The sequence below is a fragment of the Lontra canadensis genome, unplaced genomic scaffold (assembly GCF_010015895.1).
Source record: "Lontra canadensis isolate GAN:19392208 unplaced genomic scaffold, GSC_riverotter_1.0 scaffold6, whole genome shotgun sequence".
Taxonomy (NCBI): Eukaryota; Metazoa; Chordata; class Mammalia; order Carnivora; family Mustelidae; genus Lontra; species Lontra canadensis.
The window spans coordinates 8,449,839-8,475,374 of NW_022631000.1; the positions used below are offsets into that span (position 1 = coordinate 8,449,839).

Sequence of the window (25,536 nt, forward strand, 5' to 3'; positions counted from 1 at the left end):
AAACAGAACTTTTTTGACTCCTCAATTAGCCTTACCTTCCAGTTTGAGAAATGCTTATAATGGGATATAAATAATGTGTCTGACGTTTGCTGTTAGATTGTGATTTTTATTTTTATTTTTCAAAGATTTTATTTATTTATTTGACAGACATATCGAGAGAGGGAACATAAGCAGAGGGAGCTGCAGAGGGAGAGGGAGAAGCAGGCTTCCCGCTGAGCAGGGAGCCCAATGTGGGGCTTGATCCCAGGACCCTGGGATCATGACCTGAGCCGAAGAAAGATGCTTAATGGCTGAGCCACCCAGGCGCCCCTTAGATTGTGATTTTTAATACACATTAGACAATGAGGGCTTTTATCTATTTCCTAAAACCAGGGTTAGAGCACATTTTATTTATTCCAGTTGATTCTTGCCCAAACTTTTATTCTCAAACGGAATATTACTGCATGTTTTTAAAAATCCAGAGGACTTTTTTTGGTTGTAAGTATGTTCTGAATTACTGCTTGTGCTTAAAAATCTGTACAACAAACGTGGCAAGTTGTATGCTGCTCTGGGATTATATGGTCGATTTGTAGTGCCTTTCCCTCACATGTGTTCCTTATGGAAATAACAAGCTTTCCTAATGTCCATGAAACTATACCCTGCCTATTCTGTTCAGTGCTGGTTAGTTGAGAAATCATGTTGTTTGTTCCACCCTGTCTTTCAGAATAATTTGATGGAGATGCAAGTGCTCTCCATCAATAAGCATATTTGTTTTGAAAGACACAGCATTCAAGGGCTGTCAGTCATAACGACTTCTGAGAGCACTTTAGGAGTCGTAACATCAATATTTACAAAATGCAAAGTGAAGAAAAGTATACTGAGTCACAGGTACACTTGCTTTCTTGTTCCCTGATTCTCCCCCTCCCACAGTGTCTTTAGTTGGCTAAATCCATTTGAAGGACTGTTTTGAAATATGAATGGAAATTTGGAAATTCTCTAGCTAAAGTAAATATTGAGAAGCTAATTGAATGCTAAAAAGCCATGTAAGTGTAATTACCTTTCCTTCCATATAAATGTATTGATAAAAAACTAAAATTGGGGGCGCCTAGATGGCTGGCTCAGTCGTTAGGCGTCTGCCTTCAGCTCAGGTCATGATCCCAGCATTCTGGGATCGAGCCCCACGTTGGGTTCCCTGAGAGGCTGAGAGCCTGCTTCTCCCTCTCCCCTTGCTTGTGTTCCCTTTCTTGCTGTCTCTCTTTCTGTCAAATAAATAAATTAAAAAATCTTAAAAAAAAAAACCCACTAAAATCAGCAATACAGTTAGAATGGGAAAAACACCTGTATTTAGGGATTAAAGTTCAGAACCTTTAGGCTTATCCTTGGTTTACCCCTTAATGGCACTGAGAAGACTATGTAAATATCTCTGAGGCTTCTCTCATTCAGCTGTAAAATGGGCATAATTATACTCATTTCTTAGTATTATAGCATATTAAATAAATTAATGTATACAGTAAAGGCTTTGTGAGTTTAAGGTGATACATAATGGGAGGTAGCATTTAAGTTATTAGCCCAGGAGGTTTTAGTAACTACCAATTTTAATTACTGGAAAATGTTTAGAATTTATTAATGAAGTGTACTCAAATTCCATGTTTGAAAGTCCTTTATTATAAAAATCAGAACAGGGGCGCCTGGGTGGCTCAGTGGGTGAAGCCTCTGCCTTCAGCTCGGGTTGTGATCCCGGGGTTCTGGGATCAAGCCCCACATCGGGCTCTCTGCTTGGCAAGGGAGCCTGCTTCCCCCCCCCTCCACCCACCTGTCTCTGCCTACTTGTGATCTCTCTCTGTCAAATAAATAAAAATAAAATAAAATAAATAAAATGTTTTTTAAAAAATCAAAACAGAATGTTTTAGGTGTGTCAGTAAAATAATTGCCATCTCTGAAACAAAAACAAAAATAAAAAAGTGTGGGCATGATAGCCCCTGGCTAGCTCAGTCAGTGGAGCATATGACTAGTCTTGGGGTGGTGAGTTCGAGCCCCACACTGGAGGTAGAGTTTACTTTAAATAAACAAACAAACAAACCTAAATTTAAAAAAAAAAAAAAAAGGAAAGGAACTGAATTAATGAGAAATGATCTTAGTAGAATTAAGAATCTTGCTCAGGGGAAAAAAGATACCAAATTAAAAAATTGCTTGGTTAACTCAATATTTGGATGATTACTTCTAAAATCAGCTAACACCGTAGCTTAATGATACAGAAGAGATTTTAAAATAATTTTCCAGGTTTATATAGTTTTTTATTCTTTATAGAGGAGCTTTTGTTTTCACTATAAAGCATAAACTTTGTATTTAAATAGGATGCTCGAAGATAAAAATTTGGCCAGCAGAGGGAGATTTACGTAAATTGGGCAGTAAAAAAACCCTCAAAGATGACTCAGTAAATGTGTATCTTGTCAGTAATCCCATTTTCAGACTGTGAATGAGAGAAAAACAGAAGGAAGGAGGATACAAAAACTGTCTCATGCTAAAATTGATACCAAAATTTCTAGCTATTTATATTCTTACTTTGGTTTTTAAAAAGGGAAAAAAAACCAAATGATATACAAATAGGAACTTTCTGTGTGTGTATTAATTTTATGGTATGAAGAACTTTTAAAAACAAGTGCCATAAATTTAATACATTTTAAAAATAAAAACAAGGTTTCTGTATTTGTCACTGAGGTTAGAGTACATTCAGCCCAAACACTTTAAAGGAATATACCACCTGAGAGGAATAGAAAGGGAATGGTAAATGTTCTGAACAGGACACTGTTAGGACTTTTAATAAGAATTTTTGTATCATATATATTAAGTCAGAAAATTGGAATACATTTAAGAAGAAATTTCACCTAGTGGTGAAGCAAGTATGAAACATACGGTTTTCTTCTTAACTCTAAGCAGAAAATATAAATGTATCAAAGCTTCCTATGCATTCTAATTAACTTCTCAGCAAATGTGCAGTTTGATACAACATCATTAAATTCACACATTTTAAGTAATGTTTATTAAATATGTGTTATATTCAAGGCACTATTCTGAGTATTTGGGAATTTAAAGATAAGCAACATCCTACCTCCTTGTAATGTGTAACCTAGAAAATAATGAGTTAACTTAGTTCTAGTGTGTCAAAGTGTAAAGCAGGTAAGACATTGCAGAAGCTGAGATAAGCTATTTCAATAAATACTCTGACTACTAGGATATTGATTCTTTTTTGCTTTGGGAAAAATTAAGATTTTCGTTTTAATAACCATCAAAACAGGTTTTGTTTTATTAAGTAAAATAAATTTAGCTGTTAAGTTATTAGCCATCTTTTTAGAGTAAAGAACAGTACCTTAGAAAAAAGATTTCAAGTAGAGATAATCACAGATTATTGATTTTTTTTTTTTTTTTTAAACTGAAGACTGTTTCTGGGTTTTGTCCTTTTTTTTCTTTTGAGTTATAATTAGAGAGCAGGATGATGGAAGGCCTCCAGACCTTTTATTATTTTAAAATAAAAACTAAGTCATACAAACAGAAAAATGAATTTCTTGAACTTTGATCGTTTTTGATGAAGTATAATACATTTACTTTTTAAGAATACATGTGATCATTCTTAAAATCTAAGGGTTTGTATGTAAACTGGTGCACCGGAGATTACTCAGTGTTGGGTGATGGAGACAAGAGAACAGGGAATGGATAATTATTTCTCTCACGAGGTCACAATTATTCACTGAGTCGTTTTGACTGTTTCTGAACAAGTGAAATTCCCAGGTGTTGCGGTTTGGCAGTTTGCATACGCTAGTTGAGTGGGTGCTAGGAATTTCTGGGATGAAGGGTCACAGAGCAGGAAGAAAGGACAGGACATGGTGAGGATGTAGAAAAGAAGCCGTGGCCATGAGGAGAGGGGGCAGAGTGGTAGGAATAGACTTCGGGTAATAGACCCGGGGCTCACTCATTGAGCAAGTATTTGCTCACAATGTGCCCCGCTCAGTGTCAGGTCCTGAGATGCCATGATGAACGTTATGCCGCCTTTGTTTTCTGTTAGAGTCGGGCCACTTCCTTGTGGCTTATCAAGTACAGAGTACAGTAGAGACCCCTAGGGAGCACCTCTCTCAGACTAGAAAGGACCCATAGAAGCCTGAGGTGAGATCCAAGCTAAGCTCTGAAGCAGGATTGAGGCCCGCTGTGAGGAGACAGTAGAGCATATGCTGAGAGGTGAGAGTCCATGGTAAATTCTAGATGATGGCATGTGGCTCCCTGTGGGCAGAACTTTTAAGGTGATAACAGAGCAAGGACACCCAAGCCATAAAAGCAAGCAGAGACCAAGACAGAAGAGTCTTGTGTGTTAAATGAAGGAAGAAGGTTGGACTTTTTCCTGAGGACATTAAGGGACTGTTTAAAGAGATTCGTGCAGGAAGGGAACCTGAGCAGACCTTTGTGGTGTCGACAATGGAAGTCAGCGTAACTATAGTCAAGAAGACTGGACTGCTGAATCAGCGTGGTGGGGATGGAGAGGTGTGCACCGCATATACGAGGCAGAAGGAGCAGAACTGGGTAAGAAGTTAGATACCTGGGCAAGAAGCCATTGCAAAAGATTTGTACTTATGGTAAAGAAAAAGAGATATGTGTACGTTTTCTGGGTATTTGTGTGAAGGGGAAGGAATGTCCAGTTCTGTGTGCCAGGCTCAAAATCAAAGATATGAGTGTGAATAAGAGTGAGGTTGAGAAGGCAGAGCCTGTGGCAGAGTTGAAATGAGTTGGAGAGCTTTCTCGCAAATTAATCCTGGGGTTTGGAACCAAGAAAATTAGAAACCCAGTCAGAAGTAAAGTGCAATGTAGAGTCCATGTTAGTACAGGCAGGCCATATCTTGGCTGCTAGGGGCATTGCTTGGAGTTAGGCAGTCTTCCTGGTTTGGTGGCTGGAGGCCAGTTTGTACCAAATGAAAGAAGATTAGCTAAAGGGAGGGGGGGGGATTCTAAGAGGGCTTTAGCCTTGAGATGGTATATAGACCAAAGGAGAAGGTATTAACTAGAAGGAACAGTTTATCAGTAGTTCATCAAAAAAAGAAACTGAAACACTGGTGGGATAGGTCACAGTGGGATAGAAGATTAAAAAGTACATAATGAGAGTGAAAGGAGTTGACCTTGAATCTCTGCCTTAGAGAGAAGATAGAAGAAGAAAGAAACAACTTTTGTCATTGGTAGACAATTGGGAGACTATGGAGCTTTGGGAGAATTTACACATATGAAGAAGACCCTCTTGTTAACCAGTAGGCAGAGTCATTTTCTTAGAATGGATAGAATTGTGGTGGGAAGGACAGTATGGAGAAGTGATAGAAAGCTCTTGGGGGCAGAAGTCCCAGGTCTGAATCCAGGTTCCCCCTCCAATCCTGGCAGTGGCTCAGGCATGTTGCTGAAGCTTTGTCATTCTTAATTGCTTCATGTTTTATCAAGGATTAAAGAAGTTAATTCATGTAAAGTGTTTAGCAGGTAGTAAACATTCTTAGAAGGCAATATTGTATAATGGTCAGGAGCAAGACTCTGAAGCCAGACCTCCTGAGTTCAGATACTGGCTCTACCAGTTGGATGCTAGCAGTGTGATCTTGGACATCATATAATTTATAAATACAATGCATAGCTCATTAGGTGACCAGTAAATATGTGTTCCACTGCATTGGCAGTAAAGGAGGAGACTCTGTGAGTTTGTTCTCTTGTGATTCAGCTTTTTGCCAGTGTGGTAACTATGTCCTACCCATGTGACAAATGTGTGGGATTAAAAACGCTTTGTTAATTTGTAAACTAGAAGAGGCAAACTGTATGTTGCATGTGCTTCAGTTTTCTTATGTGTGAAGAGGAGATAATAATAGTACCTACGTCTTAGATTCATTGTGAGTTAAGACAGTAAGTAGGTCTTAGTTTCTGGCCCAAAGAAAGCAATGTATACAGAAGCATTATATCTCTGGAAGCATTTTACACAATGCATATATATCTCATCATTACTCTTTTTTTTTTTTTAAGATTTTATTTATTTATTTGACGGAGAGAGAGATCACAAGTAGGCAGAGAGGCAGGCGGAGAGAGGGAGGGAAGCAGGCTCCCTGCTGAGCAGCGAGCCCAATGTGGGGCTCCATCCCAGGATGCTGAGATCATGACCTGAGCTGAAGGCAGAGGCTTAACCCACTGAGCCACCCAGGCGCACCTATCTCATTATTACTCTTATCTTCATTCATCATCAATAGGGGTCGAGAAGAACCTGAATTTGTAATGGGAACTGTAGGTTAGGTAAGACTGGATAAGACAAGTGAGAAAGTGTTGCCGATGAGCCTGAAGATCCACCTGGGATTGGAAGCTGTGTGGTAGCATCAGATCCAGGGAGCAGCCAGTGCCCTGGGGCAGACGTAGAGAATAGATGTGATTGGACAAGTTCAGAGTAGAGGTTTATTAGCAGACGGATTATGAAAGGAAGGAGAGCTGGTGGGCTGAAGGTACTAGGACCTGCTATTTTGAGAGAGTAACGAGAGTCACTGACAACTAACCAATGATGGAAATAAAGGTCCTAGAACATGTGTTCAGACCAGTATGAATGGCTGTTTGGTGGGGACTTCGATTTCATTGTATTTCTTAGATCTCCTTGTCAATTTACCTCTTTCTGTCCTTCTGAACAGCCTTTCCTAGGTTCTTATTTTTCCTTCTCTGCCTCTTTCCTTTTCAAGTCTTATATCTCTTCTGCCTTTTAGCAAAACAACATAAAGACAGCGTAATTAGGAAACATGAAAGTATTGTTTCTGTGTTTGCTTTTTTACGTATTCTCTGAGCATCTATTCCCATCTAGCATGGGGACATTTGCTGTGACGGATCTGGAAAAAAGCATCTGGCATGTTCATTATGCTTAAGAGTCTTTGTGGGAGGAATTCACATGAAATCATTATGTGTATATTGTACAGAAAAATGTTAATTGTTATACAGTCAAGTGTCAAAAAATATGGCACAGCCATTAAGTGTGGGTGATCAAAAAGGTGCTTAGGAAGGAAAGAGACGAGCTGGATGAAGTAAAGAAAGGTTTTCAGGAATGGGAATTCAGAGAGGCTTGTGGAGAAGGGGGTACGGTATAGAGTACAGGTGCAGGCCTGGGAAAGCAGAAGCACAGGGCAGGTGTGATAAACAGAACAGATGCCTGCTAGCAGGAGAGCAGAGGTGGGTGGTGAGCTGAACGGGAAGTAAAGCCTTACCAGGTGGTAGATAAATATGTGTTTGGCTGCTCTGAGAATCAATGGGGAGAGACTCCCATGAGCTTGTCCTCTTGCGCTTTAGGTTTTTGTCAATGGGATAATTATGTCCTAACTATGTAATAAGTACATAGAAAAAAAAATGATTAATTTAGAAACTAAAAGAAGGTGAATGCATCATGCTAGGTCTGTTGAAAAATAGGAATTTGGTGACTTTCTAAATAAAATGTAAACGTCAATATAAAATTACAGGAGAACAGAGAGGTGGGCTGTTTGAAGGATATGGGGGAGAACGTGTCAGCCTGTTAATGAATTCTGTATGTAAACAGTCTTTTCTTCCTAAGCCTCCCATCTTGGTGCTTCATCTCTTTCAAGATAGCTGTTGTCTCTCTCCGTAGCCTAGAGCAGCATGCATTTGGAGAACCATGTTAAATTAAGCTCTCCTAAGACTAAATGTCAGGGAGCATAAGTATTAGAGATCTTAAAATACATATGCCTTCATGAAGTAAGGGCACAGGGACCATCACTACCAGTACAGCTAAGCCCTTCTTTGAATAGTGGGTGCCTTATTAGTATTCATGAAGAGCGTATAGATAACATCTTGACAGAGTTAAAGTTTCAAGTTGAAGAGCTACTGCTTTTCAATAAAGAGCGCTTTTAAAGACACTCTGCATGAATAGTGACTGAATTGCTTCTAAAAGGGAGAGTATTACTTTATTGAGTGAGATGTTTTTCATTTAATCTGTCTACAGTTTAGAATTGTCATTAGAATTACAATAAATAATAAAGATTAGCACATGTAAGGCTTTTCTCTTCAAAAAATTTTAGAGTTAATCTGATTTGTTACCGGAGTCGTCAGCATATGTATGCCCTTTGCTTTTCTACTGTGAACCCTGATAGTGTTCACTTTCCAGCCCTTTTGGTATATCCATGGCCCGTAGAACAAACAGCCAGTGGGCATGCCCAAAGGCTTTACCTTAGAGCCCCCTTTCCTCCGTAAGTGTTTGAGCTCTTGAGTTAGGCCTCCCCATTCTATTGTGAGCTCTTCAGATGCTCACTATGTGATTCTAGGCAAGTTACTTAACCCTCAGCTTCTTCAACTGGGATTCATAGTAGTAGCTGCCTCAGAGGATTCTGGTGAGGATCCGATCAGATGATGAATATCAAGGCATAGCAAATACTATTTAATAAACATTAGCTGTGTATTAGTATTGTTTTAAAGATCAGTCATAGGAACCCATCATTCCAGGAAGCTGTTACATGTGGTAAAGTGTTAGGTGAGGAAGTGACAGGCTGTGTCCAGGCTCAGTGCTGCACCCTGGGACAGAAAAGGAAGAAACCATGGCATCTCCCTTCCAGAAGTTCGCAGTCTGGGGAAGCTTGGCATAGATAAAACTAACTGTAAAACACTGGTAGTGCTTGACCTAATATGATCAAGTATGGTCAAAGAGCACAAGGTGATGAATTTTTATTTAGGTTTTATAGAAAGCTGTAGACAGGAAGGAATATGTGACCTGGGCCTTGGAGGATGAGAAGAACTTTGACAGAAAATGGGAGAATGTTAGGGTGAGCTAGGCTTCAAAGCCGGAGTATTTGCCAGCTGCTCTGTCAGCAGGACCCCCGAGGAAAGATAGAAGCAAGGTGTGTCTTTAAAGCAGCAGGACTCCTGGCAGGAAGATTTTAAGCAGGTCAGTCTAATTTGTGTGGAATTCTAGAGCTACCTCTTTGTCACTGTTTCTTGGGGTGGTTTTTCCTCTTCTCTGCAGACTTGAGAAAATGAAGTGTTGCAGTCTTAATGGGACCCAGGAGAGTCCTTACTTGTGGTTCGCATGTGTGGTGTCTAACAGTGGATTTCATGGGCCGCTCTTACCTTCCCCCCTGTCTCACTGGGTCTGAGTTTTCCTTAATATGATTTGGATGGGATTTTATTGGACATTTAGGAAACAGCTTAAAATACCCCTGTGGCAGCCTTAAATTCATACAGTGTTTTAAAGGCTGAGGTGTACTGACTGCCGACATTGTAAGACAAGATGATAGAAGGACTGAGAGGATCTTACTCACAAAATTTATGACGGTGCTAAGGAACTGTTTCTGACTGTATATCACTCAGACAAAGGAAAGGAAACTTTCTATCTTTCTTTTTCAGTTTCTGAGTCTGGGGAATTCTGTCATCTGGGAAGCACATGGACCATGGTTAAATGGGGAGACATGTGTTCTCTTTTGAACAGCATCTTCAGCTGAATTTCAGCAAGCGGATGCTGCCAGTTAAAATCCCATACTCCCTCTAAAAGGCTTGTGGGAAGAGGAAGGATTTACTAACACAGAATGAGAACTTTCTGGGCACCAGGTTCTATGCTGGGTATTATGTATATAGAGTGTTATCACAGTAGAGCTGTTACTGTTTTAACATAGGAGGAAATACCATCAAGATTAATAACTTCACAACAAGTAGTTAGCAGTAGACGTGGGATTCTAAATGAGGCCTGCCATGTTCCATAATTTTCTTTTGTTAAATGTGGTGTTTGGTTTGTACTGTTTCTTCTGTGGTATTTTTTTTCTTTAAACTTCTCATGAAGTTTGACCTCAAAAAGTTTTCATGAATGGGCTTGCTTTCGAATGCAGTTAAATGAAATTTTTTTTCTAATTTATCACCAAGTTGACTTGTATTTAGTTCAGAACAATGATTATCTAATTAGAGTCACTCATACTGGCAGAGGAAAGACCCACATGGATTGGTTTGTTGTCACAAGATAAATAAATATTCCGTATTTTGGATAGGGACCTTCAGCTTCTATCACTTGATAATGTTAGCAGCATAATTTGAAGATACTGAGTCAGAGTCCACTGATAGGTAAATAACCTCATTTCAGGTATTCTGGAGTTGCAGTGCAGAATGGATGACCCCTTTTGAATACGTCAGCCAGTTCTTCATTTATTGCATATACATTATTAACTTGATTTGCCCTTGGTCAAGGACGAGAAGCCAAACTTTATAATATGTGGGGCTTTTAGGAGCAAAATAATCACAAATGTAAGCCCCTGTGACTATCAACAATTAGCAATCTTCCCTCCTCCTTATTGTTGAAATAAGAGGAGTAATGGGTTTAAGTCTCAAAAATTCTGCCTTCTTTACTCTTCTTTTTCTTCTTTTCTTTCATTCTTCTTTCTTAGTTTCTAATTACTTCTGAGTGATAATCAGGAGGACCATTCCCCCCAGCTCTTACTTTCTCTCAACAGTGTGAAAACTGACCTGTAAGGAATTAAAAAGTAATTAGGTAACTATAAATTATTAAAGTATCCAGTTTATAGTTTGAGGTATTTCATGCCCAATACATCAGTTATACTTTTCTTCTCTGAAGTACATTATGTCCAATTCACTTGTGCACTTTTTCATCTTTAATTTATGCTAAAAAGATTTCTTTCACTTTTACTTTGTTCTAGATGCAGCTGTGGGGGTGTTGGTCTTATTTCTTACACAGCTCAGGGCGCTCAGTGGTTCTCACGCACCACATGCCACCTTGGCCCGTGTGTCATAGTTACATGTAGCTCAACCCCCCCCCTTTGTTTCCTACTCAGGAAAGAATGTCTAAATTCAGGGGAATGAGAGAGATGGGGATTCATTTTGAAGCCGTTCGAGTGTTTAAAAACATCACCATTATTTAGGGCAGGGGTTCATATGATTGCTTGTAACAACCGTGACGACTAACTGATCTTGATGTTCTGGTGAGCCAAGATGTTTCTGAGCATATAAAGGTAAATAATGAGGGATTATAAAGGGGGAAAAAAAAGGCCTAGTGACGGAGGTAGGATATACCCGAATAATGATAATTCAAGGGAAAATGTGGTGTCATTAGCAATTTAAAGTCTAGTGGATTTCTGGGAGGGAGAGATTAGTTTGGAGGGTTATCAGTGAAGACACACAGTATTTGTAGTGGCTACATGTCACCTACATGGGAAAGAAATCATATGTGAATGTAATTATTCTGATCCCCAAAGCCACATATATATACACACCATTCATTAATTTATTCTTGATATTCTGTTTTCTCTTTGAATATTAAAATTTTATACACACACATACATAAAGGCACATACACTTAAACGCATTCATACATAATTAAATAGCATAGTCAAAATCCTTGAGACTAAAAGGTATATTTTTCTCCAGGCACTGGCAATCACTTTGACCTCTCCAGTTGGTATAGCTGCTTGGCTTACAGTTTTCAGTTGGTTACTTTTACTATTTTAAAAACATGTAACCTAAACAAAGATAGGATCACAAGGTTGGAGTAGGATGATTCTGAGCTGACCTCCTCCCATGGACACACCCACACTACAACTGTATATGGAATGACTCTCTCTGAAGACTCTTCCTGAAGACTAGCAGAACAGCTCTGCTATTCTAAAAAGAAAAATCCACTCTGAGAAGGACAGGCAGGGTAGAGACACAGTAGGGATATTCCTAACACAGAGATTCTTCCTGAGGAGCAAGGAGGTCCAGCCCCACACTGGGCAACTGCTCATCCTGGGAACCTGCCCTGGGAAGACAGGCTCTAACATGTGGCTTTAGAAGTCAGCAGGGCTCAACCATAGGTAAGCGGAGGGCTGAGGAAAACTGGGACTCTGCTGTTAAGAGCTCATGCACAAACTCACTTGCTCCAAGACCCCGTTAGGGAGGCAGGGGTTTGGAAAATACCAGGGCCATCCATGAAGGATAGATTTGTTGACTACTTTTAGAGTGTGTGCCAAAGCAGCAAGGATTGGTAGGAAATTTCTCTGGGAATGGAAGCACTGGAGGGCCCCATTTTTCTTTCTTTCTACCTAGCAGGTCTGTCTCTTGTGCAGCCATTTCTGATATTCTCCATCTATGTCGGCAAGCACTGTTCAAGCCCCCACCCCCCATCCCGCATTCCTCTGCAGATTCACCCTAGCAGGCATCCCTCCAAAGCAGCTCCTGCCCTGATGAGCAGCCTTGGCTGGGACCGGCAATCCTGCAAATGGGGCACCCATTCTGCCCCCCACAGGCAGCTCCTGTCCCAGCAAGAAACTTTGTCCAGGACTGGCATCTCCGTCCAGTGGATCCTACCTCACCGCATTCAGCAAAAGGCCCTGGCAGAGACCTCTATCTGTGTCCCATACCCTGCCCTGCTGCACCCAATGTACAACCTCAGCATGGATCAAAACCCCCACCAAGCAGCTGCCACTCAGGGAGACAGGCATTCCCCCCGACCAGCATGCTGCAGCAGTTGTGGCCAAGTCTCACAGCCAGCCACACCAGGCGCTAGCCCTACCCACTGGCATAGCTGTGGTCAGGCTTGTCAGTCATCTGTACTGGGGTCAGGGTCCACCCACTAGTGTGATCATAGTAGTCATGGCAGGGCATTGCAGCCAGCCAGGCTGGGGACCAGCCCCTTCTGCCAGCTATCACAGCCTAGCCACTCCAGGAGGGTATACACTGCCCACTCAGAGAACACCCCTGGAACACTTGGGCCTGGTGACTAGGGGGATATTGCGCTTCTGGGTCCCACAGGAAACTTCTGTATAAGGTCACTCCTTTAAGACCAGGGGACTGAAGTGACCTACAGATAATACATACAAACAAACACAGAAAGTCAAGCAAAGGTATATGCTCCAAATGAAAGACAGAACCTCAGAAAGAGAACTAAATGAAACAGAGATAAGCAGTGTGCCTGGTAAATAATAGTTTATAATAACGGTCATAAAGATGTTCAACAGACTTGGGAGAAAAATGAGTGAACCCAGTAAAAACTTCAACAAAGAGAAAAAAATATATAAAAAAGAACCAATTAGAGCTGAATATAGTAACTGGATTGAAAAATACAACTGGAGGGAATCAATAGCAGATTAGATGATGCAGAAGAACAGATCAGTGATCTGAAAGACAGGTTAGTAGAAATCACTCCAGCTGAACAGCAAAAAGAAAAAAAATTTAAAATAAGGGTGGTTTAAGGGACCTTTGGAACAATATCAGGCATACTAACATTCCCATTATAGGGGTCCCAGAGGAGAAGAGAGAAAGAGGCAGAAAACTTATTTGAAGAAATAAGAGCTGAAAACCTCACCAGCCTGGAGAAGGAAACAGACACCTATGTCTAGGAATCATAGAAAGCCCCCACCAGATGCATTCAAAGAGGTCCATACCAAGACACATCATAATTAAAATGTCAAAAATCAAATTTAAAGAGAATCTTTAAAGCAGCAAAAGAAAAGTAGCTAGTTACATAGGAGGGTGCTCCTGTAAGACCATCAGCTGATTTTTCAGTAGAATAATTTGCAGGCCAGAAAGGGAGTGGCATGATAGATTCAAAGGGTTGAAAGGAAGAAGCTACAATGAAGAATAACCTACCTGGCAAGATTATTCAGAATTGAAGGAAAGGTAAAGTTTCCCAGCCAGAAATTAAAGGAGCTCATAAGCACTAAACCAGCCTTAGTAAGAAATGTCAAAGGGACTTTTTTTAATGGAAAAGAAAAGGCCATAAATAAATGTTTTATCTCATAAAATATTGGGACCCCCATATATGTTTAATTGCCACTCATGCAGCTCATCCTGAAGTGATTTATAAGCCACAAAAATAACCGTTTCCTCTTCTATCTATATAGCATTGGTATTTTTGGAAATTGGGTTGCCCGTGCCAAGATTTATTTGTAGATAGAATGAGAACTGTTAAATGATCTATATCAGTTCATAAGAAATCTTTGTTCCTTTATTAAGAGCATACCAGATAACTAATTCTCTATAGAGTTTTCAGTAACTTACTATATTTTTGAGGCAGCATACACTTATTTCAGATACTCAGAAGTTTCCTTCTAAAAAGACCATAGGAACATGTTTTACTTTGCTCTCCCTCCTTTCTTTGACTGGACATAGCATTTGATAAATTGATGAGGATTTTTATCAAAATGAAGACTTAAAAATTTTCTTATTAAAATGAAGATTTTACTCAGCACAAGAAATAATCTGGATGTTTATCAATAATGAAATGATTGAGTATATTGCATTATACATTTTTATTTTGGAATATACCATGGGTATTACAAAATGGGAACAGTCAAGGTGGATTGACTTAGATGAGCATGATCTATGCAAATTAAAATTTCTAAATGGCTATGTTTACTGGTATATTTGTATATAAAAAAAGACGGAGTGATACAGTCCCTAAGGATATTTTAAAATTAGTCAAAGGAAAGGCAAACAGGTTAGAGGGGCATGATTATTAACAGAAGAGAATTCAGAAATAGTTGTATACAGATATAGTAATTTAGTGTACGATAAAAGTGTCATTTCAAAGGAGTGGGAGAAAGCTGGATTATTTAATAAATAACTCTGGCAGAATTTGGCTAGTTATTTGGGGAAAAAAGTATAAGGCAGACCCTTATCTCCTTTATCAGAATCCCTATCTCCTGAGTTACAGATTGATCAAATATTAAAATTATTTTTTATAATGAAGTCATGCAGGTTCTGGAAGGAGTTGTTTGAGATTTTTTTAAAATTTAGAAATGAGGAAGACCTAAGCATGACCCTAAATCCATAAACGGTGAAGGACAGAGGATAAATTTGCCTGTGCCGTACTGTTTTAAAGGCTTCTGAACTGGATGAATCTAGAAACTTTATGAAATCCTAGTTTTAGCAACATGGCATAACAAATTTATTGATACCACTTTGCAAGCATTTGGACCAATGCACACTTACACTGACCCAAAAGGCTACTGTTGTGTGATTTCAGCAACTGTGTTTGTGTTTATAACTGTCCGTGTGAGCCATTCAGTAAATCGATAACATTATTTGAATGTTGGCATGAGTATGTATAAACAATGATTTGTACATTATTACTTAAAATGAATGAATGAGAACTATTAAGCTAGGAAAATACCTGAGGGAATGCATATACGAAACTGACGTGTAGTTTACCTCTAGGCTCCCCCATACTAGGGGCTAGTATGATGGAGAATACGAACCTCATTTTGTGCTATGTTCACCTTCATAAACTATGAATGTGTATTGTTTTTATCATTGAGAAAAAGCTTTTTTTTTTTTTTAAAGTCACCTAAAAGTAACATAGAATTTGGGTCTTCTGAAGATTTTCTCACATCCATAGGGTGGCGACTGCTTAGCTGTTTGGGCCAGCCACCTCTCAAAGGAAGAGCAACAGCAAAAAGCCTGGTAGCAAAACTTTGTTACCAGATTCTGGTGCCCATGTGAGGAAAGGTGCAGGAATGCCTGTGATTTGTTGTATCACGGATGGGTGCAGAGGGTGCTCATCTTGCTAGGTGACCTACGTGACTTCATGCGCTGGGTCCTTGGAGGCTGCACGCTCTTAGTTTTTAAAAATCGTGTGTCTTGTGAAATGGTTTTTTAAAAATCCAAAACATTTGACTCTTACAAAGTATTCATTTTATTTAATAATGCTCCAAGCTCAGATTTATCATAGTGTAGAATGCGAAATTCACGTAAATTACTGTAATAAAAGAGGAGCCATTGGAGAATGTATGGAGGGCCACCTCTGGGAGTGCCTGTTCTCTGGGCACTGTCTTTTCACGTTCTTCTGATGCACCACTTTGAGCAGCCCTACCCTGAGTCAGTGCGAACAGGTGACAGTAACTTGTAATCCTCCTGCTGCTTTGTTTGGGTTTTGAGTTCTGAAGTTATGGAGTGGAAGGAAGTAGATTTCATAAAAGGCAAATTTTATTAGCTCCATTTAGCCAAGTGAAATGAATGTTTGATTATGTACTTAGAATTCGTACTGAATCCAGTAAATGCCTGAGCTGGTAGATACTTTAGTCATTAAAACTGTAATCCAATTAAAGCTAAGGAAGCTAAATAAACAAATTTTAATCAAATTTACTTTGATTTCTCTCTGTTTCTCCCTTTTTTCCCTTACCACAGGTCACAGTAATGAAAGGCAGTAATAGAAATAAAGATCATTCAGCAGAAGGAGAAAGGGCTGGAAAACGACCAAAACGAAAGTGTCTTCAGTGGCACCCACTGCTAGCAAAGAAACTGCTGGACTTTTCAGAAGAGGAGGAGGAGGAAGACGAAGAGGAGGATATTGATAAGGTAATTCTTCTGTTTAATAGAGAAGTTTTGACTGTTCATTCCAGAAATGACAGTGATCAGGGGTGGTGAGAATGATGCATTTCTAAAAGTCTGTGTAACTTGAATCCTATTGAACTACTCGGGTTTACTTTTTTTTTACCGCAGATATCAGTGACTCCTGAGGTATCTGTACTTCCTAGTAGTTGAGGCAGAAACAGAGCCGTCTTCGATTGTCTTTCTGTCAATTAGCTAATGATTTTCAGGTAATAACAGTAATACTCAAATGCAGAGGAGATGGGGGAAATTCATAAAATTTGTTGTGCTCCCCTGGCACCCACCCCGTGGCTCCTCTGGCTTCTCCCTCCACTTCAGTCTAACCTTGAAGGCAGCCTCAGAGCTGCCCAGGCCCTCACCTGTGCCTCAGCCTTCATGGCATCTGGCATTCCTCACCCCTACCAAGCCTCCTTGGTCATTTGGTCTTCCACATCCCCCTTTCTCTTCTCATGCTTGAGCCAGTTCTTACTCAGAAAGTCGCACAACCAGGCAGGTGACGTTAGAAAGCCACACATTCCTCCAAGTCTTGGCATAAGTGGTTCCTCCTCCGCCCCATTCAGCCTTCAGGACAAGGACTACTGCCCCAAGAGATGGGACCTTCTCATCGCAGGTATCTCTCCCACCCAGTGCATTCCAAGTTTGGGGGTTTTCTTCCTGGCATTTACCATTTACCTTGTATTTAGCTGTGTACTTGTGTATGTCTGTCTTGCCAGACTAGAATGTAAGCTGGGGAAGAACAAAGTCTTGCCCCGAATGTCCTCCTGTTTGACCTGGTGCCTGGCACAGAGCAGGTTTTGAATAGATGTATGGTCATTAGAAGAATCAGTGAGTACATATTTTGTGTCACTATAACTTTTATAAACATGATTTAGTGTTCTTCGGGCCTTTGACATCCATTCAGTCTTTTGTTCTAGGCTTGGGTCAGCTTCCGAGAAACCATGTTTTCTGCTTTTCCTGTTTCTCAGACATCTTACCTGGATACCCTTTATGGTCTCTCTCCCTGAGCTTTTCCTACTCTTTTACATAGAAAATGGAGGCCGCCTGAAGTGACTCCTTCAGCTTCCTCTGCTCACCCACACACTTGCTTCACTTCTTGCCCATCTTTTCCTCCTCCTTTCCTTTTCTAGAGAAACCAGTGTTATTAATTCTGTGTGAGGAAACTGCCAAGTTTATCCCGATCTGATCATCCTGACAGTGTTGGTCCCGTGGTCCTTGAGGCGGTCTCCTGCTTTACTCCTCCTGCAGCAGGCACTCCTCTGTCTGTCCCAGGATCTCTGTTTTCTCTCCCAGCAGCAGTCCTAGCTTCTTTCAGCTGATGCCCCTCCACGATTCTGCCCTCAGGTATTGGTGTTCCCTGGGCTTCTTAATTTCTCGCGCCGTCTGAACCTTTGTCTTAAACGCTGCACTTGTGGTTTCAACTATGTACTTGATATCTCCACTTAGATCCTAGGTCAGAGCCTCAGTTCGTATGTGTTCAGAATGAAGCTTTGAAGTGCACCTTCCTGCGTCTTCCCTCAGTAAGTGGGGACCCCCGACTTCCATGTTGGTCACACCAGGAGCCTGGTCTCTCTTCCTTCTGCTCACGTCTCCTATCCAGCCATCAGAAGATTCTCAGCCGCGCCTCCTGCGTGTGTTCTCAGCTTGACCTCTCCTTAGCAAGGCCACCATGGCCTCATTGGTCCACGCCGCCACCGTTTCTGGTGCAGCTCAGTGTGTTCTGCCTCTGCCTGCTTCTGCTCTTGCCCTTCCACAGTCTCTTCCCAGCAGAGCAGCCAGAGGGATCCTTGCCAAATGAAAGGCTGTCTGTGCCACTCTTCTGCTTTACGGCTCTACCTGCACCACCTAGAAGAGTGCCTCATCCCTGTCAGCGGCCCAGTAAACAGTTAAAAAGAGAAAGAATGAAGTGATTGACTTCCCTTCTTTCTCCGTCCACACATGGTGATCTCATCCACTTTCCTAGTCTTGCCTCCTTGTATTCCTACCTCAGTTCATTTCCCAACCAAGATTTCTCTGATGACAGCCACCTTGAATTTAGGCTCTCTGGTACAAATTGTTCTGCTCCCCACTTGATCTCATCGCTCTCATTGGAGAAAAAACATTCTCTGTTGTCTATGAAGGAGTCTTGCCACTGAAGCTAAAAACACTCTTACTTTTTTTTTTTTTTAAATATATAGATTTACTTATTTGTTTTAGAGTAGAGGGGATGGGCTGAAGGAGATGGAGAGAGAGTCTTAATCAGACTCCACACTGAGCAAGGAGCCCGACTCAGGGCTCCATCCCATGACCTCGATATCAAGACCTGAGCTGAAAACAAGTGTCAGATGCTCAACTGACTTGCCCACCCAGGCGCCCCAGCACTCTTCCTTTTTTAACTATTAAGTCCAGTTGCACACCAGCTCTCTTGGTTCTATGTCACAAGTAAGTAGTCTTTCTGTTCTCACTTTCCCATTCTCTTCATTATGGCCTTGATTCCGCCCTGTCTCCTTTCTTACCTGGACAGCTGGAATAGTCTCTTAAATGGTTCCTCTGGTTTGGTTTGCTTACACTTTTGGTATTATAATTCATGTTCTATTCTGTTGACAGGACTTACCTTAAAATACAGAACTAGAAATGTCTTTCCTATGCTTACAGCCACGCATGGCTCTCCATTGTATCTAGCTGTGGTTTCCATACCCTGGTCTGGTATTCGTGTTGATTTGTTACAAGGTAGTATTTGGCCACTGGTGAAAGAAAAATTGAAGCCTAGATAGTTTTTCACTTTTATTTAATTTTATTTATTCATTTGCTTATTTACTTTTTGGTTAGTTAATTTAATGAAATAATTTTCACAATAAGTAGTAATTGCAAACATTTTTTTAAAGATTTTATTTATTTTAGGGGCACCTGGGTGGCTCAGTGGGTTAAAGCCTCTGCCTTCGGCCCAGGTCGTGATCTCAGGGTCCTGGAATCGAGCCCCATATTGGGCTCTCTGCTCAGCGGGGTGTCTGCTTCCCCCTCTCTCTCCGCCCGCCTCTTCCTACTTGTGATCTCTTTCTCTCTGTCATATAAATAAATAATATATTAAAAAAAAAAGATTTTATTTATTTTAGAGAGCAAGCACAAGCAGGGGCAGGGGTGGAGGAAGAGGGAGGTGCTGAGTCTCTGCTGAGGAGAGGCTTGACTTGAAGCTGGATCCCAGGAATGACCCCGGGATCATGAAACTGAGCCAAAGTCAGACGCTTAACCCACTGAGTCACTCAGATGTCCTGAAAACTTTTTTTTTTTTTTTTTTAATGTTCGTATTTGGCAAAATTATCTGTGGTAAAATATGATAACCTATGTTGTCCCAAGATTTTTTTTTTTAAACAGTCTGTAGCTACTCATAGGATTAAAAGTATGATTTTTTTTTTTTTTTTTTTTAATAAGACAGAGCACATTCTTCATAAAGTACATCCATACCTACTTCTACAACCACGTGTCCTGGATCTGTGTTCTAATGTTAGATGTACCAGTGCTACTGAACTGTTTATCAGTTAGTAGTCATAGAGCCTTAATCCTTTCTAGTTTTTTTGTATCTCCCCATTACCCGCCTGACACATTCTGATTCATCTTCCAGAATTTAGCTCAGACAGCACATTTTCTAGGGAGACTTCAGTGTATTCTCATCCATCCACTGGTGCTTCATTATCACACTGGTTCCTTGTAATCATCATCGTACTGCTTTTTAATTCATTCGCTTTTATATCTTTCTTCCCTCGCCAAACAGTAAGCTCCTTGGTCCAGGATCTTGTCTTATTTATCTTTTTTTTCCAGCTCTTGGCTTGAGTTTTATAATTTAGTAATGGAATCAAAATCTTTTCTGAAGGGAAACTATAATTACTTCCTCAACCTAAAAAGTATACATAATATACTTTTTATGCCTTGATTTTTCTATAGCTTCTTAGATTCCGAATGCTAAGTAAATAATCCCCCCAAATGCAAATCATTGCTAATAGTTGTGGACATAATGGGGAAGCTGAATCTATAGCCTTCATGCCCAATAGTGATCTCTCATGTTTTTCTAAATCATATAGCTATGACTTCAAGATTATTCCACTGTACTGTTTTGTTTGAAGATAATGAATGGTTAATTAAGTGTATTTGTAATACTTAATTTAAACTTAAGAGACCTTTTAAACATACCCAATTGGATTAAGCTAGTGATTTGTCCTCAAGTGTCTGTAGCAGTTGCCCAGTAAACATGGTGTAAAAGAATGTGGTTGCCTTAGAGTAGTGGTTCTCAGAGTGTGATCTTCAGACCAGCAGCATCAGCATCACCTGGGAACTTGTTAGAAATACAAAATCTCAAGCAAGGCCCACTCCAGGCCTACAGAATTGGAAACTCTGGGAATGGGACATAACAATCTCTGTTATAACAAGACCTCCAGGGATTCCACTGCCCACTCAAGTTGAAGAACTTAGGCTCTACTATATAATGCAGACTAACAACTACTAACAATTGCAGACTAACAATTACTAACAACTAAAAACCAATCCTTGATTTTAACCGTGAAACAAGAAATTAAAGAGATTCTTTTAATAAGCCTTCTGGACTTCTGTTCACGGTTGCACTGTTTCCAAGAAATAGCACAGTAGCATATTTTCGCTTTAGAAGATATTTAACAATCCTAATATATCCTGAGATTCGGTGATCAGGGGTATCTGCAGCCATGTGCAGGAAGCAGTGTAGGGGATCAGAAGCAGAAAGCCTAGGCTATAGGCTAGGACACTGGAAATGACGATTACACAGATGGAATGGGTAGGTTTAGCACTTTGTAGGAGTTCTTGAAGACCTCGAGTTGAATGAAATGCTTAGGAAAAGGGAGGATTCAGAATCGATTTTGAAGGTTTAAGCCTGGGGGAATTTATTCCTCTCATCATAGCATTTCAGTAAACAAGAAAGGTTGATATTTACAAGCTTGAATATTTACTACATAGTTCCTCCTTCAAATAATGTTAAATGTCTATTTTGATTTTTATAGTAGGAGGTTCCACTTGTGGTGTGCATAAAACATTGAATAGTCTGTATTAAATTTTTATTACCTACTTTTATGTTAAACATTTCATATTACAAACTATAGAAAAGCACTTTCCAATGAGGAGAAACAGCTGATATTCATGTATTTTTTTGTGAATGTTGTTGTTGTTCCTGAGACCCATATATCACAGAATGGGTTTCTGTATTTATTGAGCAGTTAAGTACTGATGTTATATATATACTAGACATTGAACTAGATGCTGTGGTTGTAAAGGTAAAAGAGCTTTTGTCCTCAAAGAACTCACTGGTTAGTGAGGGGAAAAAATGTAAGCAGTCATAACATAATAATATATGCTATAATAGAGACATGCACAGGTTGCTATAGAAACTAAGCAGAATACATTGTAAGTTGGTTACCAACCACTAATAGTGGTTGTTGATTATTTTCTTTTCCAGTTTGGAAGTTGTTTAGATGGAGCTAAGAAAAAACACAATTTGAAAACCAAAACTAACTAACTGTTAATGCAGAACCGTCCAGGATTTGTTAAACATCTGGCTTTTGTTTTGGTTCATAACAGGTTCAAGTTCTTGGGGCCGATGGCCTAGAGCAAGATGTTGGTGAGACTGATGATGAATCGCCAGAGCAGCGAGCCCGGAGACCAATGAATGCATTTCTCTTGTTTTGCAAACGTCATCGCTCCCTTGTACGTCAGGAACACCCCAGGCTTGATAACCGAGGTGCTACCAAGATCCTGGCTGATTGGTGGGCTGTTCTAGAGCCAAAGGAAAAGCAGAAATACACAGACATGGCCAAGGAGGTAGGTTACAATGACAAGCAATGTGTTGGCTGTGAGCAAGCAATCCCGTACTTCCAGTCTTCAGATATGGAGTCCCTGCTGAAGGTGTAACAGCGCAAAGGTGAATCCTGGGATAAATCAGGTGTTAGCCTGAAAACCCAAGAGCTTTGTTCCTATTCCTGAATTCCAAGTCCACCTTCCAGATGCTGGTGGAGGTGCCAAGAGCAATCAGTTGCCAGGTTTTTTCATGGTGTATACTCTACAGATTGATGTAAGGGGTTGATTTTTATGAGTAGTTATTTATTATGAATGGGGTTTTTTAAAAAAAAGTTTTCTAGGATCCCAGCTTCTCCTGTCAGAATGTCCATGGTTAAGACAGCAGTCTTACATTGCTCTAGTTCAGTCGTGGGAAGAAAGAGTCTTCATCTAGTTCTAACACTAAGTAACCTTGTTACAGTATCTACGTCAATCACTGGGCTTCAGCCTGGGGTTTTTTTTGTTGTTTGTTTTTTGTTTTTTTTAAATGTTCTTAGAATGAGGAAATTGGGCAAAAAAGTTACATCTCTTTCAGTTCTAACATTTTTTTATTTTGTAATAAATACAGTTATTAAGAGATGCACTTTGATTTATTTCTGTTTTGTAGGTAGTGCAGCGTGAATATCTAAAACCAGTGAAGGAATGAATGGCAGTGAAACATGATGTGTTAGGATATGTGCACGCATGTGCAGAAGGCAAAAGCACTCCCTGCAGGAAAGCTCTTCAGAGGGGGGACTTGGATCAGTTCTGACAGCAGGGGCTGAATTCCTTCAAAAATTGTCCACCAGTCTGTTTTTGAATTACTCTGAAATTGATGGGAGTTCATAATGCTTTTAAAACGTATTGTGTAATGGATTTAGCAAGTGAAGGAAAAGCAAAGCAATAGCATTGTGGTTAAACTTGAAAGAAGTAATTCTCACATTGTTCCTTCAGTATCATAACTTGCAAACAGTCTTGATTCATGAAAACCCCTGCCACCCAAACATTTGGTTAAGTTCTATGAAAAGAACCAGCAGGGGACAAAAATACGGAGTTTCAAGTGACACACTTTATTAGACATCTCAGTGTGTGGAAAAATAGTTCTTTTAATTGCTGTGGTTTTATTGAGTTGTTTAACAGGCTAACATGTAACATAAAAATTTCTTATGCGGTGTTAAAGGATATTTGAATCCAGAGTATATGATTAGCCTAGTTGTTATGTAATTAATGATCACATAAGACTTTGTGAGTTGGCTGTTATTAAAGATAGGATTTTGACTATGTAATGGTATCTGGAAATTTTAAAAAAATGTTAAAGATATTATTTATTTGAGAGAGCCAGCTAGAGAGAGCACAAGCATGGGGGAGAGGAAAAGGGAGAGAGAGAGGTGGCTTCCTGTTGAGCTGGGGGCCCTTACGTGGGGCTCCATCCCCAGACCCCAGGATCACGATCAGAGCTGAAGGCAGACACTTAGTGGACTGAGCAAGCCAGGTTCCCTGGGTATCTGGAAAATTTAAAATCAATTCCAGTAACCTACATGATTTTAAATGTTTCAGTAGATTTCAGCTAGCATAATAGTAATTAACAGCATTTTCCCATTAAATAGCTTTAGATTTTTCTTATAGTCCTATGCTTATGTGATAAAATAAACAATTACCTGAAACCTCATAGGGAACCACATTAGCTTCCTATAATTAAACACTTGAGTTCAGTTTTGAATTGCTGTTTTTTGATAACACGCAGCCTGTCCCAAGTACATTGTTTGCCTTGTCTTAAATACTGCTAATTTACAAACCCAATAGGTGGCCACTTTTAAGAAGAGGAAGTATTATTTTCATACAGGAAATCTCTTACTAATTACTTAATTAAGCTCACAGTATTTGCCAATGTGGCGCCGGAATGAAGTCTGTTCCGATGGCCTCCGCAATCTGCCGTACGTGGGGGCGGGTCTTGCACCCTGCAACCTGCCTTGTTTACAGTTGCTGTTAGGAAATGCTGTCTCATTTCTAGTCAGGTGTGCAGGGTTCAGCCACTTTCAAAATCCTGATATAATTGGTTTCTAGTCATAAGTGATACTGACTTATTCAATGTGTTTACTACATGGTTTAGAAATTAAGGTGCAGGCCATTATGCTGGTGCTTTTTGTATGAATGCTGCAGTCTTCATTGCAACGTCAGTTTTAGCAACCAGAAGCTTAGTTGAGGGGCACCTGGGTGGCTCTGTGGGTTAAGCCTCTGTCTTCGGCTCAGGTCATGGTCTCAGGGTCCTGGGATCAAGCCCCACATCGGGCTCTTTACTCAGTGGAAAGCCTGCTTCCCCCTCCCTCTCTACCTACTTGTGATCTCTCTCTCTCTCTCTGTCAAATAAATAAATAAAATCTTAAAAAAAAAAAGTTTAGTTGAGGGACTTCTGTGTACCATGTCTGTGGTGGTTGCTAATGATGAATGAGGTCTTGGCTCTGCAAGGTTCTCCCACTCAGGCAGCCTTTTTTTTTTTTTTTTTTTAAACTTCTGTAACGTTTTCATTTCAAACACCAGATTTTAATTATGTTCTCTATAGGAATAAGACATATTCTTCTTTCAGGATAGTTTTTTGTGTGAATGTGAATACTTAAAACAGATATTTTCTTAAAAGAAGTGAGTAATCAGTAATACAGCCTGGAAGGGTTTATTATTTTAACCTGTTAAAACTTTCCGTGATGCTTTTCTTGCTCCTCATTATCTTTTAGTGCATTTGGTGAGCGCAAACAGCCATTCTGGGATTTGTTTTCAGTTTCTTGAATTATTGCCCAGTACTCATTTGCATTGTGGGGGGAAAAAAGGTTGAATGAGGGTTTCATGCTGTCTGATGAATCTCATTAGAACAATAACTGGTTATAAGTAATGTAAAAAATACCATCTTAAGGCTATAATGTGGGTCATTTTCTTAAATTCAGCGATGCGTGTGATAGTGCAGGGTTGTGGATGTTCCCAGGCTCTGACTTCTGACCGTGGGACTGCAGGGTAGGAGATGCAGGAGCAATCTAACTTTTCCCTCTAATGTCGTACGTTCTCACTCTTACAAATACAGAACACAAATCTTCATTTTTGCCTAGGATATTGCTGGAACCTTCCACTTGTCATTTAAACTACTGATCAGAATTAATCAGTTTACAGTCAGTTTAGAAGATCACCTATATAGTCTTTCAGGAAGAGTAGAGTAGGTGCCAAAGAGAGGAGAAGATCTGGAAAGTCAAATAATTTTGAATGACTTTATAATACCCCCTCCCTTCTTTTTCGTAGGATGAGAGGCATAAGGCAGAATGCATGTATTTATTGATTGATTGGTTCATTCCAAGCTTGATGTTTTACAGAAGCACAGACACGTAAAGTCAGTTAACGATTGTCCCCTTTCTTCAG

At 40.0% G+C, this 25,536-nt stretch overlaps 1 protein-coding gene across 9 annotated transcripts in view; it reads left to right on the plus strand.

Moving 5' to 3' along the window:
• BBX (BBX high mobility group box domain containing) overlaps positions 1–25,536 on the plus strand; it is a 273,737-nt gene that overhangs the window by 157,262 nt on the left and 90,939 nt on the right. For all 9 annotated transcript variants that reach the window (XM_032852106.1, XM_032852108.1, XM_032852111.1 and 6 more), the window contains 2 exons: positions 16,126–16,296; positions 21,904–22,143. In XM_032852106.1, the coding sequence (XP_032707997.1) occupies positions 16,126–16,296; positions 21,904–22,143 (411 nt within the window). The remainder of the gene's footprint in view (positions 1–16,125; positions 16,297–21,903; positions 22,144–25,536) is intronic.